General features: G+C 35.5%; 5 protein-coding genes across 5 annotated transcripts; 2 read left to right on the top strand and 3 right to left on the bottom strand.

The window, feature by feature from the left end:
- Positions 1 to 907: 907 nt before the first annotated feature.
- Positions 908 to 4,280, top strand: LOC109180231. The gene is made up of 4 exons (XM_019329718.1): positions 908 to 1,028; positions 1,881 to 2,749; positions 3,685 to 4,184; positions 4,229 to 4,280. The coding sequence occupies exons 2-4, from the start codon at positions 1,883 to 1,885 to the stop codon at positions 4,278 to 4,280; spliced, it is 1,419 nt and encodes a 472-aa protein (XP_019185263.1). The 5' UTR covers positions 908 to 1,028; positions 1,881 to 1,882.
- A 979-nt stretch (positions 4,281 to 5,259) lies between these two features.
- On the top strand, positions 5,260 to 6,602 carry LOC109180230. Its single transcript, XM_019329717.1, has 5 exons — positions 5,260 to 5,286; positions 5,342 to 5,470; positions 5,951 to 6,094; positions 6,183 to 6,392; positions 6,486 to 6,602. The coding sequence occupies exons 1-5, from the start codon at positions 5,260 to 5,262 to the stop codon at positions 6,600 to 6,602; spliced, it is 627 nt and encodes a 208-aa protein (XP_019185262.1).
- A 717-nt stretch (positions 6,603 to 7,319) lies between these two features.
- LOC109180448 (protein FAR1-RELATED SEQUENCE 5-like) lies at positions 7,320 to 9,576 on the bottom strand. The gene is made up of 2 exons (XM_019330038.1): positions 9,081 to 9,576; positions 7,320 to 8,578 (listed from the first exon to the last, which is right to left on the bottom strand). The coding sequence occupies exons 1-2, from the start codon at positions 9,503 to 9,505 to the stop codon at positions 7,471 to 7,473; spliced, it is 1,533 nt and encodes a 510-aa protein (XP_019185583.1). The 5' UTR covers positions 9,506 to 9,576; the 3' UTR covers positions 7,320 to 7,470.
- Positions 9,549 to 14,050, bottom strand: LOC109180229 (protein FAR1-RELATED SEQUENCE 5-like). Its single transcript, XM_019329714.1, has 5 exons — positions 13,798 to 14,050; positions 10,869 to 10,934; positions 10,356 to 10,433; positions 9,591 to 10,152; positions 9,549 to 9,552 (listed from the first exon to the last, which is right to left on the bottom strand). Exons 1-5 carry the CDS (start codon positions 14,048 to 14,050, stop codon positions 9,549 to 9,551), a joined length of 963 nt encoding a protein of 320 aa, XP_019185259.1.
- An 819-nt stretch (positions 14,051 to 14,869) lies between these two features.
- On the bottom strand, positions 14,870 to 17,835 carry LOC109180161 (receptor-like protein kinase FERONIA). Its single transcript, XM_019329634.1, has one exon. It carries the CDS (start codon positions 17,525 to 17,527, stop codon positions 14,975 to 14,977), a length of 2,553 nt encoding a protein of 850 aa, XP_019185179.1. The 5' UTR covers positions 17,528 to 17,835; the 3' UTR covers positions 14,870 to 14,974.
- Between the last annotated feature and the right edge of the window lie 223 nt (positions 17,836 to 18,058).

Genomic DNA, 18,058 nt, shown 5'->3' with positions numbered 1-18,058 from the left:
ATTAAAACAGGATTATATATATTATATTATATAGCTACTTCAACATTCATCAATTATACAAGAGAGCTACTTCACACACGATTTATTGTAATAGTTGCAGTGCATCTTGACGCCTACTTTGTCCGCTAAGCAACTCCCGGATCTGTCGGCATTACATAAAGCAGGTTTCTGCAACGGACCGTAACCTAGCCGCCCCTTTTCTCCATCAAGAACCCTTTTGGTAGTCTCGGAATCCATGAGAAACTCCTCCCCACCGGTTTCCATGCAATCACCCACCGTGCCGCCGCCGCCTCTGCATTCTGCGCCGGCGGCGGTTGCGCTGAGTTGTGTGGTGATGAAAAGATGAGTGATCAAGAGTGGTAGGACCCCAATGTTGCAGAAACTACGTGCCATATATATTCACTTCACTTCTACTTTTTATTTTCCCTATCGAATTTGGCAGAGAAATGCAGCATTATCGGGATTAATTATAGTGAGTATAGGTTTCCCAGGATAAGGTCGGATTGGATGGACAGTATCTATCGATACCGGCCTGATTCCACAACTCACCATTTTTTGTCCTCTTTCAGGCAAACCAGACGACCTTACTTGGGGGTTTTCATTTGTCGTACGTCGAGATGGTGGGGATCCAACTTTATGCCTGCCGACACCCAATTGTTATGCCGTGCAACCGTGTGTACCGTTCTTGGTACACACGGTTGAAAACGGCACCGTAAAGTGCCAGGGAAGTAACGGTGCCGTTAGTGGCACCGTTTCACTCATCCCGATATTTAAAAAAAAAATATTATTATTATTGTCATAAAACGCCACTACACTCCTTTTTCCGCCATTTCCAACATTTCGTCTCCAACAAGCTACACACTTCCTTCGCACTGTAGCAGTCTTCATCTCTCTCTCTGTCTACTCGGAGTCGCGATTTTCGCCGTCTTCATCTCATTGTCGCCGGAGCGTGTTTTGTTCACCATTGTCGCCATTTTCGCCATTTTCATTCTAGCATTGTCGCCCGTTATCATCGCATTCTCCATCAGGTATAATGTATTTTTGTGATTTTTTACTGTTAACGTTGTGTTTTTTGACTGTTAACATTCATATTCGCTGTATATTCTTGTTATTTTTTACTAGGGTTTTGCAACACGATTTTGCATTTTTCTCAAACAGATCAATACTCTGTTTTTTTTCTGTTTCTTTGATTGTTTTTTGGTGTTTTCTGAAATGTTTTTGGACAAATAGTTGTGATATTGTGGATATATAGCTTTATACTTGTGGTTTTATAGTTTAATACTTATGCATGTCTGAAAATATCATTCCTCTCTTCAATTATTGTGTTTCTGAAATGTTTGTGGACAAATAGTTGTGATATTGTGGATATATAGCTTTATACTTGTGGTTTTATAGTTTAATACTTATGCATGTTCGAAAATATCATTCCTGTCTTCAATTAGTGTGTTTCTGAAATGTTTGTGGACAAATAATTGTGATATTGTGGATATATAACTTTATAATTGTGGTTTTATAGTTTAATACTTATGCATGTATGAAAATATCATTCCTGTCTTCAATTAGTGTGTTTTCTGAAATGTTTGTGGACAAATAGTTGTGATATTGTGGATATATAGCTTTATAATTGTGGTTTTATAGTTTAATACTTATGCATGTATGAAAATATCATTCCTGTCTTCAATTAGTGTGTTTTCTGAAATGTTTGTGGACAAATAGTTGTGATATTGTGGATATATATCTTTATAATTGTGGTTTTATAGTTTAATACTTATGCATGTATGAAAATATCATTCCTGTCTTCAATTAGTGTGTTTCTGAAATGTTTGTGGACAAATAGTTGTGATATTATGGATGTATAGTTTAATAATTCTTATTTACAGAAATGGCTCGTGAACCTACACTGGCTGAGGATCTTAGAGAAACAAAAAGAAGAAGAAGAGAGTACCGGACAGCAGCAATTCTAGATTCACAAGCAGCTCAGAGCTCTAATCCAACTAGTGAACAACCAGCAGCAGCCCTAAATTCACAAGCAGCTCAGCGCTCACGCCCTGCTAAGGAAACAACTGTTGTAGAGACTTCAACGAGACGGCGCCGACGAACTAGAGAACACAGGAGAGATTACTTCAATACGAGGATGGGGCCAAAGCTGATGTTTGATCTTGTCCAGAGGCTCTCACCACGACAGAAACAAGCTGTCGTAGAAACTGGATTTGGTGGACTTCTTCATCTCCAACTCTGCACCAATGAATCAAAGTTGGTGCAATACCTGCTGGACAACTTTAATGTTTGCAGGTGTGATTTTGTATTAGAGGATGATAGTCTCCACATTGAAGAGGAAGATGTCGAATACACGTTGGGAATCCCGCGAGGGCCTCTGAAGGTCAATGAGGGGACAAAGATGGAAGACACCTCAACCCGTGAATACAAACTGCTGCTGACTTCATGGAGAAGGAGGTGGGGTATTACAGCAGGCTCGCCAATAACTACACAGATGCCAGATGAGATTGTTAGGAGAGCTGATCATGGTGATGAGTTCAAGAGGGATTTCGTAGTCTTTGCCGTTTCCTCCATGCTTCGAGGAAACACAACACGCTACTCCAAGTACAGGATCTTAAACTCATTGATTGATGTTGATATGATTAAAGAGTACAATTGGTGCGCCTACACATACCAATCTCTCATTGACTCGATAGATAGTTACAATGAAGATAGAAAGAGAAGCTTTTGGGGGCCAATGACATTGATATTGGTCAGTTCTTATTGTCTTTAATCTAGTTGCATGAATTTTATGTAGTTGTAGGTGTATAACTAACAATTTATTATGGATATATATGCATGAAACTTGGAATATACTCAGTTTAATAAGATCCTTTATGTAGTTTAATTTGTGGATATATAGTTTTAAAATTGTGGATATATAGTTATGTGATTATGGATATATAGTACTCTGTGAATATATGAATGTATTACTCTGTGGACATACTGTTAATAATTCTGGATATATACTAATGTGTTTTTGGATGTATAGTTATGGGTTTATGGATATATATGCATGACACTTGGAATACACTCAGTTTAATGAGGTCCTTTATGCAGTTTAATTTGTGGATATATAGTTTTAAAATTGTGGATATATAGTTATGTGATTATGGATATATAGTACTCTGTGAATATATGAATGTATTACTCTGTGGACATACTGTTAATAATTCTGGATATATACTAATGTGTTTTTGGATGTATAGTTATGGGTTTATGGATATATATGCATGACACTTGGAATACACTCAGTTTAATGAGGTCCTTTATGCAGTTTAATTTGTGGATATATAATTTTAAAATTGTGGATATATAGTTATGTGATTATGGATGTGTAGTACTCTGTGAATATATGTATGTATTACTCTGTGGACATACTGGTAATAATTCTGGATATATATTAATGTGTTTTTAGATGTATATTTATGGGTTTATGGACATATATGCATGAAACTTGGAATATACTCATTTTATTAATATCATTTTTTATTTCTGAATTTTGTGGATATATAGTTTTAAAGTTATGGATATATAGTTATGTGATTATGGACATATAGTTATGCATTACACTGTGACCATGCAATTAAGAATACATGGATAAATTGTTCTAAATTCATCTTTAACATAATCTTCTGTAATTTGTAGCTGTTCTACTTTGATCGAGTAGAATTCAAAGGAATGAAGATCAACAGAACATACCCTAGCATACTTGCTTGGACAACCACGCTTGTAAGAAAGAGAGTCAAGGCTGAAAAAAGGGCTGGTGGGTTTGGAAAAGGAAGGGTTATCCCTAGAGTTAAGAAGCCAAGGACTGATGCTACCACCTCACTGCAACAACCTGCAAGCACTGCTGCTGCTACAACCTCACTACCACAACCTGCATTTACTGCTGCTGCTACTACTTCTTCTACTCCTGCTACTGCAACACCGACACCAACTACAATTGAGCCACTCTCAAGTGTTGATCGGGTGACCCGTGTGCTCCAAAAGCTAGCATCAGATGTCCTGGAGTTTGGTGAAGCTATGTCTGAAATTGGAAAGCAGGGCGCACCTATTGAAGTCATGAAGAAAGCGTTCTCAGGGATATCAAACATGCTAGGTGCTGCAAGCGCAATTGAATCAACTTCCATTCCAACTGAATCTCAGTTGGATGACATATTCTTTGGGAGTGAAACCTTCACCGCTGCAGTGGATTCATTGGTGGAAGCATTTCAGAAGACAACAAAAACCATGGAATTTGAAGCTCCATCATTTGATTTGGGAATACACTGCAATGAATCGCAACCGCAGCCATGTGAGCAACACACAGAGCAAGTAGTTGAAGAGGACCTACCATTGGATGCTTTGGTTCAACAAATTGGAGAGGATGCAGGACTGTCAACGACCTTGGGAGCACAAGTAACTCCTCCACTTGTTAGGGTCCCATTTCAGAGATATGTTCGTCATGCCGCTGCTACTGATGCTGATGTTGATGACTTTGATTGGTAAATTTACAGTTTGTTATTTGCATTTGGCTTTAACGTTATGAATTTATAGTGCTAAAATTATGAATATAAACTTATGAACATTTTTACAACTGTGGACATATAGCTTTAAAATTGTGGATATATAGATATAAAATTATGAACATTTTAAATCTGTGAATATATAGTTCTATGATTATGTACATATATGTTTAATATTATGGATATAAAGTTCTAATACTGTGGATATATAAACAACAGTGCCATGCAAGAAAGTGAGTCTGATGTTGAGGACGTGACTGTTAGGATGAGACCCCAGCGACGATTCAGGAACAAGCCTCTTTGTTTGAGGTCACCATACTGGACACAGAATGCAGGTTTTATACGAACTGCAACTCCACGGGAAAAAATCATTTCAAACTATGCATTCTTGAGTGTGTCTACCGAACACCCAGAAGAGTATGTTTGAACACATATATTTATAATAACCTTTAAATTACTTAGATAGTTCATATTATTATAACTATTGGTGTTATTATTATTATTGTTATTTTGGTGCTGTAGTGAGTTGCTGTTCAGCTATGGTGACTACTACCTAACAAGGCGTCACTTCTCAACTTTGAGCAATGGCGAGTTGGATATAGACTTCTTGAATATTTGGTCTTTGCGGCTAACTTTGAAGAACACAGAACGTGTTGTTGGGATACCAAAACGCGTATTCTTCACCACACTGCCACATGTAAGAGTTATTTTTGACATGCAGATGCGCATTTTTAAAAATCTAGTACTCTAAGCCTTTTGAATACTCATTTTTTGCTTTTCTGTGTATTCAAAAACAGCTCCAGCTTGATCCATCTGATGATTGGATGAAAAGTCTCCCAGCTGAGAAAAGGATGGAAAATTTCAATGATAGATTGAATTATGAAATATCAAGTTTTGGAAACCTGGAAATCAGTGATGCAGACCTTGTAAGATCTATTACACACACTTAATTTAATAATTTAAGATTTTATTATTGATATATATGCATGAAGCTTGGAATATACAAAGTTTAATAAGATCCTTTATAAAATTCTGAATTTGTGGATATATAGTCTTAAAATTGTGGATATATAGTTATGTGATTATGGATATGTAGTACTCTGATAATATATGAATGTATTACTCTGTGGACAGACTGTTAAGAATTCTGGATATATGGTAATGTAGTTTTTGGATGTATAGTTATTAATTTGTGGATTTATATGCTTGAAGCTTGGAATATACTCGGCTTATTAGGATCTTTATAAATTTCTGAATTTTGTGGATATATAGTTTTAAGATTGTGGATATATAGTTTTATAATTATGTATATATAGTACTCTGTCAAATATGAATGTATACCCATGCAGTTAACAGTACCTGGGTATGTAGTTGTTTCAAATAATAACCTTTTGTTTTGGAATTAGATATTTTTCCCAGTGCATCGCCATGCACACTACTTTGTTGTGTGCATAAATGTCAAGGAATCCAAGGTTCAGGTGATAGACAACAAGGAATTGCCTGCTGGTGTTTCAGAGCTTGATAAATATGGGGACTGTCCATACAAACTGGTAGCTTATATTATATTAAAAAATCTCCTTATTGTCACCTATATATTGAATTTAAAACATTATGAACATTGAACTAATTTTTTACCAGATTGAAGCATTCAAGGCGTACCTGGCAGCAGGACAATCCACCTTGACTCACAAACTGAACAGCATGCCAGTAGAGTTCCTTGCCATGCACTGGAAAAATGCAGAGAATGTCACCGACTGTGGCATATATGTAATGCGGCATATGGAGACTTACATGGGTGGAGCTTTCGAGAACTGGAATCCTGGGTTCAAGAAACATATGCGCACGAATGTAAGAGTAACATAAATATATTACATTCCAACTACATCAGAAAGTGATGAAAAAATTACAATGAACTAGTTATTTATTTTTCTTATTTTACAGGCTAGCTTCATTTTTGAGTTGAGGGCAAAGTATGCTGCTTGTATCATCACGTCAAAGCTGAACAGCGTCAAAGGCGAGGTCATGAAAGCTGCAAAGATTGAAGACAAGAAGAAGTAAAACTGGAAAGATCAATGAATGTTTTTGTGGATGAATATTTTAATATTTTCTGTTCTTTGGTCGTTTTGTAACAACTCTATCACAATTTTTGAAATTCGATCTATGAAATTCACTGAATATATAGTTCTCATATTATGGACATGTAGGTTTAAGATTGTGGATGTATGGATATAAAATTATGAACATCTTACATAAGTATAAACATACTGTTCAAATATTCATATATTCATATTTCAAGAATTATGGACATATAGGTTTAAGATTGTGGACATATTGATATAAAGTTATGAATATTCGTTCAACTGTGAACTTACATTTTACATAAGTGTAAACATCAAGTTCACCAGTTTACATATTGATATATAGCTTTAATATTGTGGATATAATGATATAACATTATGAACACTTTTACTAATTTGACACACAATTCCAATATTTTGTGGTCATATAGTTCTCAGAATTATGGACATATAGGTTTAAGATTGTGGACATATTGATATAAAGTTATGAATATTCGTTCAACTGTGAACTTACATTTTACATAAGTGTAAACATCAAGTTCACCAGTTTACATATTGATATATAGTTTTAATATTGTGGATATAATGATATAACATTATGAACACTTTTACTAATTTGACACACAATTCCAATATTTTGTGGTCATATAGTTCTCAGAATATGTATGTATAGCTCTAATATTATGGATATATAGCTTTAGTATTATGGATATGTAGCTTTAATATTATGGATATATAGCTTCAAACCTGCAAATCAACAAGTACTAAAATTTTGAATACACAGATCAAACAACTTGTAAATTGATATCCTCAAAACAGCTAGCTACCAACTGGTATTAACCCCACTCTCAATCTACAACTGCATTATCATCTACATCATTACTATACTGACAAAACTCCGAACTCCCAGAACTTGGATGTACAAGGTACCCATCCCCGGCAATCTCAGATAGACTTTCCAAAACCAACGACTGAACAGCACCCTTTGTACTCGAAGCAACTTTATTTGCAGCACTCCTCCTCCCCCTTGCAGCACTGTACTTCTTTTCAATAACACTACTCCTCCTTACGTTACGCTCACCTTTTGATCTCCGGTTTGAAGGATTTTGAATGACACCACTTGAAGATGAAACACCGCACTCTTCAATATGCACATAGCCAATCTCAGCTTCAAACTTTTTCTTTGCTTCCTCAACTGCTTCATCACAGAACTGCCTAGTTACACTGTTATCTTGACTAGATGAAATCAGTCTTTGAAACTTTCTGCAAATCTCCACAACCCAAATTGAAGGAGGGACACCAGCTCTACAAAACATTGAACCAGTATTCACATCCCTACCATCAGCAACCTTTTTAGTCCACCTTTTCATGATATATTTGTTAGGAATACTTGAAACACAGTGTATATGAAGAATGCGTAAACAATGGCAGCATAAAATTCCTAACTCCGAAATCAACTTGCAACTACACGAAATGTCTAAGGTTGACAACTTAAAACTGACTTCATGCCTTATAATATCTATATCTGGACGCCATACGTGATACTTGAACTGACAACCTTCATTCAACACCATTTCTTGATGACAGGCATTGCCTTTCATGAATTGTTCCTCAAACAAAAAATATATCTCAATCGTATATACCTCTCTAGCGTGTAACAGAAGTTTCACGTGCTCCATCATCATGTTGGGTACCCCTTGAGTACAACGAAAGTCTTCACCATTCTCTTTGCTCCTCCATTCAGAAGTTACACTAACAAACGATGAATAAAAATCACATAGACCTGCAGTCTTGGACAGCCTTCTTGAAATCGAATGGTTAGTAGTTTCACTCCTTTGCGATGATAAAATGCCCCCTGAAAAATAGTCCTTATTGAATGCTGGACACCACTTCTCCCTACAGTCATACAGCTTTTGTATCCAACTATTCTTGTGGCACTTGTAGTCAGTCACCAACCTGAAATGATAAGACATATGTTCAGAACTCTAATGCTATATATCCACAGTTCCAATATAATAAAACCACAAATTGAATGCATATAATACAAACAGAAAGCTCACTGCTTCACTACTACATGTTCAGACAACTAATACTATATATCCATAATTGTAATATTATATATCCACAATTCCAATACTATAAATCCATAAATTGCATGCATATAATTTAGAGACAAACAGGAAGCTCACTGCTTCACTAATACATGTTCATACAACTAATACTATATGTCCATAATTCTAACACTGTATATTCACAATTCCAAAACTATAAATCCATAAATTAAATGCATGTAACTCAGGAACAATCAAGAAGTTCCATTCTATACTACAACATGTTCACATAATTCTAATACTATATATTCATAATTCTAATACTATATGACCATAATTCTAATACTAAACATCCATAATTCAATTACTGGAATCGAAAAAGGAAAAAAAAAAAGTAGTGGACATACCTTGTCCAATAAAATTCAAACTCAGCTTCAGTCTCTGTGTATTTCAACACACAGTTAAACATATCTAAGAAATCCTTGTTATTCCTTAACGCCTTGATATGCTTCTTCGAATTCTCGCCAATATGCCATATGCAAAGACGGTGACGTGATGTTGGAAACACCTGACAAATAGCAGCAGCCATGGATGCACATTGATCTGTCATGATAGTCTGTGGACATTTCCCATTCATAGACCTTAAAAATGCTCTAAACAGCCACACAAATGATTCTATCCTCTCATTCATCAGAAAACCACATCCAAACATTACATTCATGCAATGGTGGTTCATCCCTACAAAAGGGCCACAAATCATATCATATTTATTAGTGCGATAAGTTGTATCGTGCACTAATAAATCCCCAAACAACTCATAGTCTTGTCTCATCCGACCATCCCTCCAAAAAAAACTGCATAGTCTTGAATCACAATCAACTTCAAAATCAAAGAAAAAATCAGACTCAGTTGACTGCCTCTTCCTAAATATTTCAATTAATGAGTTCGAATCGGTTCCATCCAAACGCTTTGATGTATCAGAAGCAATTGAATTATAAGCATCTCGATTAGTGAAGCCAACTAATGGAGACCCCCCTGCTTGATGTTTCAAGAACCTAATACCATCTGCCATTGCAACACCACTCTTCTTCAAATCTTTTAAATATAACAGTTGATTATCACCCACATTTCTATGTGAACGCAGAAGATGACTCTTGTCTACAGCACATAACTCGTGATTGTGCACTTTTACATGTTTTGTAACCGTCCACAACCCATCCTCACCGACGTCAAACTGAACACATGCACCACACCCTGACCTTGTGTCAATTTTTGAATATGCCCTAACACCAGCATTTGCCTTAACCTTAAAACCAGCTTTAGAACACATAAACATCTTCATTTGGACTGTTTTGCTATATACCTTGCACCGTTGATTACCCTTCCTCACACTAAAACCAACTCTATATGCATAATTGTTATACAACTCATACGCTTCAACCCCGTTACTTACAACAACACCAACCAAATCTTCATCAACTGCAAATGCAATATATAACCTCAAGTATACTAAATAATACACGTTCCATTGAAAATATAATTCCTATGTAGAGGGGGTGCGGGGAATGCCGAATAAATCCAGCCATGCTCTACAAAAAGAATAACATTTTCCATGGAAAAAGAATGAACATATAACAATGCTGAACACTGTGAATTATGATCATATAAAACTACATATAGACCTGGATTAGAAGAAGAACCATCAATGTCTAACTCTATTGGATCTGAACTTGGTGAATCAACAACAACATCTTCACTAACTGCATAGTGTTAAAAGCCAGAACAGAGTATCAGTTTAGAAATTTGTGGATGTATAGTATTATAATTCTGGATGTATAGTGATAGAATTCTGGATATAAAGCTCACAGTTTCTGGACATAAAAGTTCAATAATTATGGATATACAATCCAGAACAGAGTATCCATTCACAAAATCCTTGATATATACTACTATAATTCTGGATATATAGCTCACAACTTCTGGTTTTATAGTTCAAAGATTATGGATATATATTTCGTTCATTCAGAAAACCATAAACACATAAACACCAAGAGTTACGAATGATCTCAGACTAGAATCACATAAACATCACATACACAATAAACATCACACTAAATATAAACACCTACACAATATATCACACTGCAAAAATCGCAAACGACCACAAATCCATAAAAATCAAACTGCAAAATAACCTGGAACCGTATGCAATTCATCGCCTGCTTCATCTCTCTGATCTAATGCCTCGTCTCTCTGGTCTACTGCATCATCCATCATGAGATCCATACAATAAATCAGGAAAACGACTGCGATCGCTATTGCGATTGCGATTTTACGTATACTACAATCAAAACGCCAAACTACCAAAAAATCGCAAAACTACCAAATATGATATGAATAACGCCGCTAACGGCCATCCAATTTTTTTTTTTTTTTTGATTTTGTGCGCGCCGTGTCGTTTTTTTAGTAAAACGGCGCCGTTTTGCAACCGTATGCACCTTGCTAGGTGCATTCGGTTGCACGGCATAATTTGCGGCCGACACCCATAATGGCCGGATATGAAACCTTTTGTCAAATTATTGTGTGGACCATAATAATAAATACATTTTTAATATACTAAATATACATTGTTTTTGTACTGAATGTACATTATGCAATATAATGTACACTCAGAACAAAAATAATGTACATCCCCTGAATATAATGTACATTATTTTTGTATTAAATATACATTATTTTTGTATTGAATGTACATTATTGTACAGTAAACAAAATATGGTTCACATAACTTGTGTAGATCATGGTCCACACAATAATGATTGGAAACTTTTAGACAACTCCACTAGTTAATCGATCTATTCAAAATAAATTTCTAAATTTTATTTTAATTTGCTAGTAGCAGAAGATGAAGTATGAATTTGACATTATTGTGAACCCCTCATATACAATCATATGACTGATATGAGCTATATATATGGTTTAATTTAGTCTCTCTCTATATATATATATATATATATATATATATATATATATATATATATATATATATAAGCAAAAAACAAGGCAATTGACTTGAATATAATGACATCTAAAGCACCAATATAAACAAAACAAAAAAAATCAAAACATTTTCGATTATCACATACATGCACCATTTTTTCCGAAAGTTAATTACTGAAATGATCTCCAAAATTACCAATTTGGTCCCGAGTTAACGAAAGTCTAACGGCAAAATAAACAGAGGACCAAATTGATTAACATTTTTAAAGTCGAGAACTTAATTAGGCACGAAAAATTATTGAGGACCAAATTAGCAATTTTGCAATAGTCGAGGGACCATTTTGATAATAATAATAATAATAATAATAATAATAATAATAATAATAATAATAATAATAATAATAATAATAATAATAATAATAATAATAATAATAATAATAATAATAATAATAATAATAATAATAATAATAATAATAATAATAATAATAATAATAATAATAATAATAAAATAATAATAATAATAATAATAATAATAATAATAATAATAATAATAATAATAATAATAATAATAATAATAATAATAATAATAATAATAATAATAATAATAATAATAATAATAATAATAATAATAATAATAATAAATAATAATAATAATAATAATAATAATAATAATAATAATAATAATAAAAAAAAAAAAAAAAAAATAATAATAATAATAATAATAATAATAATAATAATAATAATAATAATAATAATAATAATAATAATAATAATAATAATAATAATAATAATAATAATAATAATAATAATAATAATAATAATAATAATAATAATAATAATAATAATAATAATAATAATAATAATAATAATAATAATAATAATAATAATAATAATAATAATAATAATAATAATAATAATAATAATAATAATAATAATAATAATAATAAATAATAATAATAATAATAATAATAATAATAATAATAATAATAATAATAATAATAATAATAATAATAATAATAATAATAATAATAATAATAATAATAATAATAATAATAATAATAAATAATAATAATAATAATAATAATAATAATAATAATAATAATAATAATAATAATAATAATAATAATAATAATAATAATAATAATAATAATAATAATAATAATAATAATAATAATAATAATAATAATAATAATAATAATAATATAATAATAATAATAATAATAATAATAATAATAATAATAATAATAATAATAATAATAATAATAATAATAATAATAATAATAATAATAATAATAATAATAATAATAATAATAATAATAATAATAATAATAATAATAATAATAATAATAATAATAATAATAATAATAAATAATAATAATAATAATAATAATAATAATAATAATAATAATAATAATAAAACCATTACATCACGTACGATAAAAACCCATACACAATGTATGATATGTGACAAATTAAGGCAATAGTGCATGCATGTCAACATTTCAATAACCAAGGGGCCGGGGCCACTTGAAGCAAGCTAGGACAAATAGTGTACGTAGTAACATGCATGCTTTAATTAGCATTATTGATGAAGTGGGAACGACAGTCACGAGCATATGAATTCACAGAACACTGGACTGGTGCACCACAACTACCATTATTTCTTCCTCCATTAGAGTTTTACTATACAATTATACAAACTCTATATAAATCAAACTCTCTAATGTGCCCGGGCCGACCCGTAAGATCAGAGTCTAGGACATCAAGAGTAAATATTAAGAACTCGTGTAAGGTTTTTTCTTGGTTTAGAAGTCTGGGTAAGATGTGGGAGACACTGGGATAGAGAAGTGAGAAATTAAAAGTATGACGAAGATATTGTGACATATATGTATTTATACGTTATTCAAGAGTGTGTACTGGGCTGGGACAAATTCCGAGGGATAGTAACTAGCACATTCTATCTGTTACAGGACCGGTTGTGAAGGTCGCAGGGTCGTTTGGGGTTTTGTGGGACCGGTAGGCAACCGGTGTATCTCGGTGGTTTGTTACATGGAACATAGTTTCGACGTTGAGCGTCGTATGAAATATGGCGCCCTGGTGCCGACATTTGGGCAAGAAACTTACTGCTGCTTTCTGAATCCATGAGGAACTCTTCGCCGTCTGCAGGGCCGGCGCCGGCGACTGTGCCGCCGCCGCCGCATTTTGAGGCTGTAGTGGCGTTGAGGTTTGCGGCGGCGGAGCTCATCACGGATTCCGCTGGCTCCACATTCGCGCTCAACATTACAAAGATTGTGAACACTACTGTGAATAGAAGCATACTCGTCCCTGCACCACGCTGCTGATAATAATGTGAGTTACCTTTCATTTCTTCTATCATTATATTGCTTGCCTGTAAGCTAAGGCTGATGCGCCATATATAATATATGGATGTAAGCCTCATTCTTACACATTAATATGGCGGATATGTAGCTCTGTCACCTTAATTATTGGTTTTTGACACCTCTCCTACTACCTCCTAGCTTTCTTTAATCATGGGCTCCCCAACTACTTCAACTTTTAAGGCTGATACAAACTATACAATTTGCTTTAATTAAGTTAGTTGATTATATTGTACCCTAATTTTGATAGATACCCGGTTATCTAGACAATGTTTGATTTGAATTGCAGACACTGCATGTACTCAGGATTCTATAATTCACAATAGGAAACAAGATTTTTTGCAACATGTGATGGATGAGGTATTAAGGCCCTTGGGGGGCTAGGAGGTCATCCAGTTGTTGTGTGGATCATGGTCCGAAAATGGCGCTCTTTATTTAAGTAAAAAAATGATCGTCATTAACTTTCACTACTGGAAATTCTGAAATTTCCGACCACCTGAAAGTGATCATAAATCAAGTTGAAAGTCTTGTTCCGATCACTTTTGGTATTCGGAAAAACCTTTGTTTCTATTTCCGACCACTTTTTGGACTTTTTGGTATCAACTTAATTTAAGATCATTTTCAGGTGGTCGGAAATTTTAAAATTTCCAGTAGTGTTTTAACAAAATCTCTATTTTTTGCGTGTTTATAACAAAATGAAACTATAGTGTATCTACAATAAAACTGAATAACTTGTCTCACATATTATGTTTATTTTAATACATAAAGTACATTATTCTAACTTATAAAATATGTTATTTTGCTTCAGAATATTCATTATTGTAACACGCATTGAATAATAAATTTTTTTTTAACATCAAAATGGTGTCATTTTGAACCGGCAGCTGGACCGTGGCCAAAGAATTATAAGGACTTTGGATCAATTATTGTCCTGGAAGGACAAGTTTTCCCCTTTGAAAGAGTTTGTACAGGTGCGATCGGACGAGATAACTCCACCCCTTACCAGGATTATCACTGCCAATAATGCTTACATTCAATGCTAATTTTGCCGTCCTTTGTTGCAAGGCCAGTGCTAATTCAAGATTCTTGACTACATCCGCCATGTCAGGCCGGTTGCGTGGTTCTCTAAGCAAGCATCTTCCTGCGATTTCCACGAATATCTTCGAGCACGCCGGAGACATTTGCCCAACCAAACACCGGTCCAACATTTGATCAATTTCTCCTTTTCTGATACACTCCACCGCCCAAGTGGCCAGGCTGTGCTGCTCCTCCACCAGTCTCATGTCCAGCGCCGGCCGACCGGAGAGCACTTCGAACAGCACCACTCCGAACGCAAACACGTCGGATTTCGTGGTTAATCGCCGGGTCAGGAAGTACTCAGGATCCAAGTAACCAAAGGTCCCCTTCACGTCTGTGGAGATATGAGAGAAGGAATCGTTTCCAGGTCCGGTTTTGGATAACCCGAAATCTGAAATCTTTGCGACCAAAGATTCGTCTAGCAGGATGTTTGAGCTCTTGACGTCCCGGTGAATGACTTTTCCGGCGTGAAGGTATTGCAATCCGCGCGCGGCGCCCAGGCAAATGTTGAGCCGTTGTTCCCAAGAGAGACCGCCGGGATTATCATCGTCAATAACCTTGTAGAGATGGTCCGCGAGTGTTCCTCTGGCCATGAACTCGTAAACCAGTAACATCTCTTGTTCTTCGTTGCAGTAGCCGATTAGGGAGACGAGATTTTGGTTTCGGAGACGAGAAAGCATCTTGATCTCCATCCAGAACTCGTTCTCTCCTTGCCTCGACTCCGCCTTGTTCAATCGCTTCACTGCAACAATACCGTTTGCTCCATCTCCATCTTCAATGCTGCAATCTGATTCGTTAATGGAAGCTCGATAGACTTTTCCGAATCCGCCTTTGCCAATAACATAGCTCTCGTCAAAATCAGCGGTTGCCGATTTGAGCTCATCCAGAGTGAAATGTCTGCACGATTCTGTTAATTGCGCCGGGCCGGAGTCGAGGACGGGGTTTGAAGTTAATGATCTGGTGAGATTTGTAGCGGAGTCTCTTGCCGCTCTTTTCCGGTGAAGATTAACCAAGAACACCAAAATCACCACCACCGCAACCCCACCCGCCGCGCCACCAGCAATGGCCGCAACTGGAGCTGATGGCCTTTTATTTTTGGGATTCTTACTCCACCCAGGCGCTTGGTTAACAGAAATTTGTAGACGCTCAGGGTTTCGCGCCGCCATGCTCCCTTTCGTATCGTTCAACTTGAAAATCTCTAATCCATTTAAGAGCGCACTCGCCCATACAGGTCGAGATTCCATGTTAGGCCTTATAGCCATTGAAACATTTTGTTTGCTCCGGCGACCATCCATGTCCGGCACCTTCACAAGGTAGTCCCTGAAGATCGGAATTTTGGAGCCGCCTGCCATTAGAAAAACATCAACATGTCTCTCAGCCATTTTATTCGCTATGTCCACCGAGAAAACTCGTTGATTGCCGCCATCGATTTCGATCGCAAACTCGCAAAAATAGAGCCTGAAAAGATATGAGAACCCTGAATCCACCGGAAACGTCCAATTGAGATCACTGCTGTAATTGGCTATTGTCCTCGAGGTAGTATATACTATCTCAGGTGCAGAGTACGCCGGCGACACTGAAGTGTAGTTGATTTTCACATCCAAGGAAGGAGTAAAATATCCCAAACCAATGAGATATTCGTCGTCGGAATACCACGTGCGGTCCATGCCGGTGTCGTGCACCGGAGGAAGAGATTGTCCCCCAACATTCAGCCTGTACAGAGTCTCCAGAGCAGTATTGTTGAACAGGTAATAGTTACGGTTTTCCCCGCCGATCAATTTTATCTGGTTTTCGAAATCGCCGGCGCCTTCTCCCCGAATGTAATAGCCCGTCGGAATCGAGACGATCTCGATTCCGTTGACGAACGCAACAGAGTTGGGAGAAGGAGTGAAGGTTATGTTGAGTCGATCGGCGTTGACGTTCACAACATACTCTTTTTCAATGAAAAGATCTGCAGAGGCGGAGAGAAAGGCGCTGAAGTTAGCCAATAGGGTATACTCATTAGCGGTAACTGAGAAGAAAGAATCTTCCGGTCGAAAACTGAGGCCGGAAACTGTGTAATTGGTAGGGTAAAAATGGAGGCGGATGAACATGAGGCCTGGAGAAACATGGTAAGAGCGAGTGCACTGGTTTTGGAAGATATGGACGGTGTGGTATGGGACCTCGGGGACAGACAATGGCCTACCTGCAGCTGACGCTGCGCGAGTTACTGATATATCTATCTCATTTGCAGGAAGGCATTCTGGGTAGTTGTCGTCAATTTTCCAGGTACGGCCTTTGAAGTCCAGCTCCGATGGTGCTCCGCAGTTATGAAGGATGTGGTTTATGGGAGTGTAAGGCGGCGAACCACTGGACGCGGTGGTGATGAGGTGGAGAACGACGAATATTAGGGATAGCATGGTTAGGTTTCAGTGCTACCAGAAAAGACGCGCGCGCAAGGCACCGTGATTAGATAAACATATTTATTTAATTTTTAATTTTTAATGCTAGTAATTGACTTTAGACTCAGTCATGCAGTTGACTTGAAGTCATCGCACTAAGTTCCCACGATGGCGGCCGGGACTAAACCGAAGACTAAGGGCATCCCAATAGAAACTTTTACATGAATTTTGGAATAGTAAAAGCTTAATGTTGAATTTTTAACAAATGTAATGGTTGGTTTTTTTATGGTTGTTTTTCCTGCAAATTAGAAGATTTTGCAGAATTATTGTATGTCTTGCAAGTTATATTGTGCCACCTTTTCTACCATCTTCTCTTTTTGCAAAGCTATTGCGCCATCTCCTCTTTTTTGCAGAGCTATTGTTTGTTTTTTTTTTTTTTTTTTTCTCTTTTCTAATCACGTTTACATAAACTCCTCAAAAACTACACCAAGACCTCCACTATTGAAGATGTCATAAGGGTATCCCATCAATAATTTTTGGGAGATTTTT

Source organism: Ipomoea nil, unplaced genomic scaffold (genome assembly GCF_001879475.1).
Source record: "Ipomoea nil cultivar Tokyo-kokei standard unplaced genomic scaffold, Asagao_1.1 scaffold1026, whole genome shotgun sequence".
NCBI classification, from domain to species: Eukaryota; Viridiplantae; Streptophyta; class Magnoliopsida; order Solanales; family Convolvulaceae; genus Ipomoea; species Ipomoea nil.
Note: the sequence above shows the minus strand (reverse complement) of the source record. Positions and strands in the feature narration are given on the sequence as shown.

Excerpts from the sequence above, each read along its gene's own strand:
- LOC109180161 (XM_019329634.1), bottom strand. The coding sequence starts at position 17,527 with ATGCTATCCCTAATATTCGTCGTTCTCCACCTCATCACCACCGCGTCC.
- LOC109180231 (XM_019329718.1), top strand. The coding sequence starts at position 1,883 with ATGGCTCGTGAACCTACACTGGCTGAGGATCTTAGAGAAACAAAAAGA. Across the intron at positions 2,750-3,684 it reads GGCCAATGACATTGATATTG|CTGTTCTACTTTGATCGAGT; the intron begins GTCAGTTCTTAT and ends TGTAATTTGTAG. Across the intron at positions 4,185-4,228 it reads TCCATTCCAACTGAATCTCA|TGGATTCATTGGTGGAAGCA; the intron begins GTTGGATGACAT and ends TCACCGCTGCAG.
- LOC109180230 (XM_019329717.1), top strand. The coding sequence starts at position 5,260 with ATGCAGATGCGCATTTTTAAAAATCTA. Across the intron at positions 5,287-5,341 it reads TGCGCATTTTTAAAAATCTA|CTCCAGCTTGATCCATCTGA; the intron begins GTACTCTAAGCC and ends ATTCAAAAACAG. Across the intron at positions 5,471-5,950 it reads AAATCAGTGATGCAGACCTT|ATATTTTTCCCAGTGCATCG; the intron begins GTAAGATCTATT and ends TTTTGGAATTAG.
- LOC109180448 (XM_019330038.1), bottom strand. The coding sequence starts at position 9,505 with ATGAGACAAGACTATGAGTTGTTTGGGGATTTATTAGTGCACGATACA. Across the intron at positions 8,579-9,080 it reads TTTGAATTTTATTGGACAAG|GTTGGTGACTGACTACAAGT; the intron begins GTATGTCCACTA and ends TTATCATTTCAG.
- LOC109180229 (XM_019329714.1), bottom strand. The coding sequence starts at position 14,050 with ATGATAGAAGAAATGAAAGGTAACTCACATTATTATCAGCAGCGTGGT. Across the intron at positions 10,935-13,797 it reads CATGGATTCAGAAAGCAGCA|TAGACCAGAGAGACGAGGCA; the intron begins GTAAGTTTCTTG and ends TGGATGATGCAG. Across the intron at positions 10,434-10,868 it reads TGAATTGCATACGGTTCCAG|TTAGTGAAGATGTTGTTGTT; the intron begins GTTATTTTGCAG and ends AACACTATGCAG.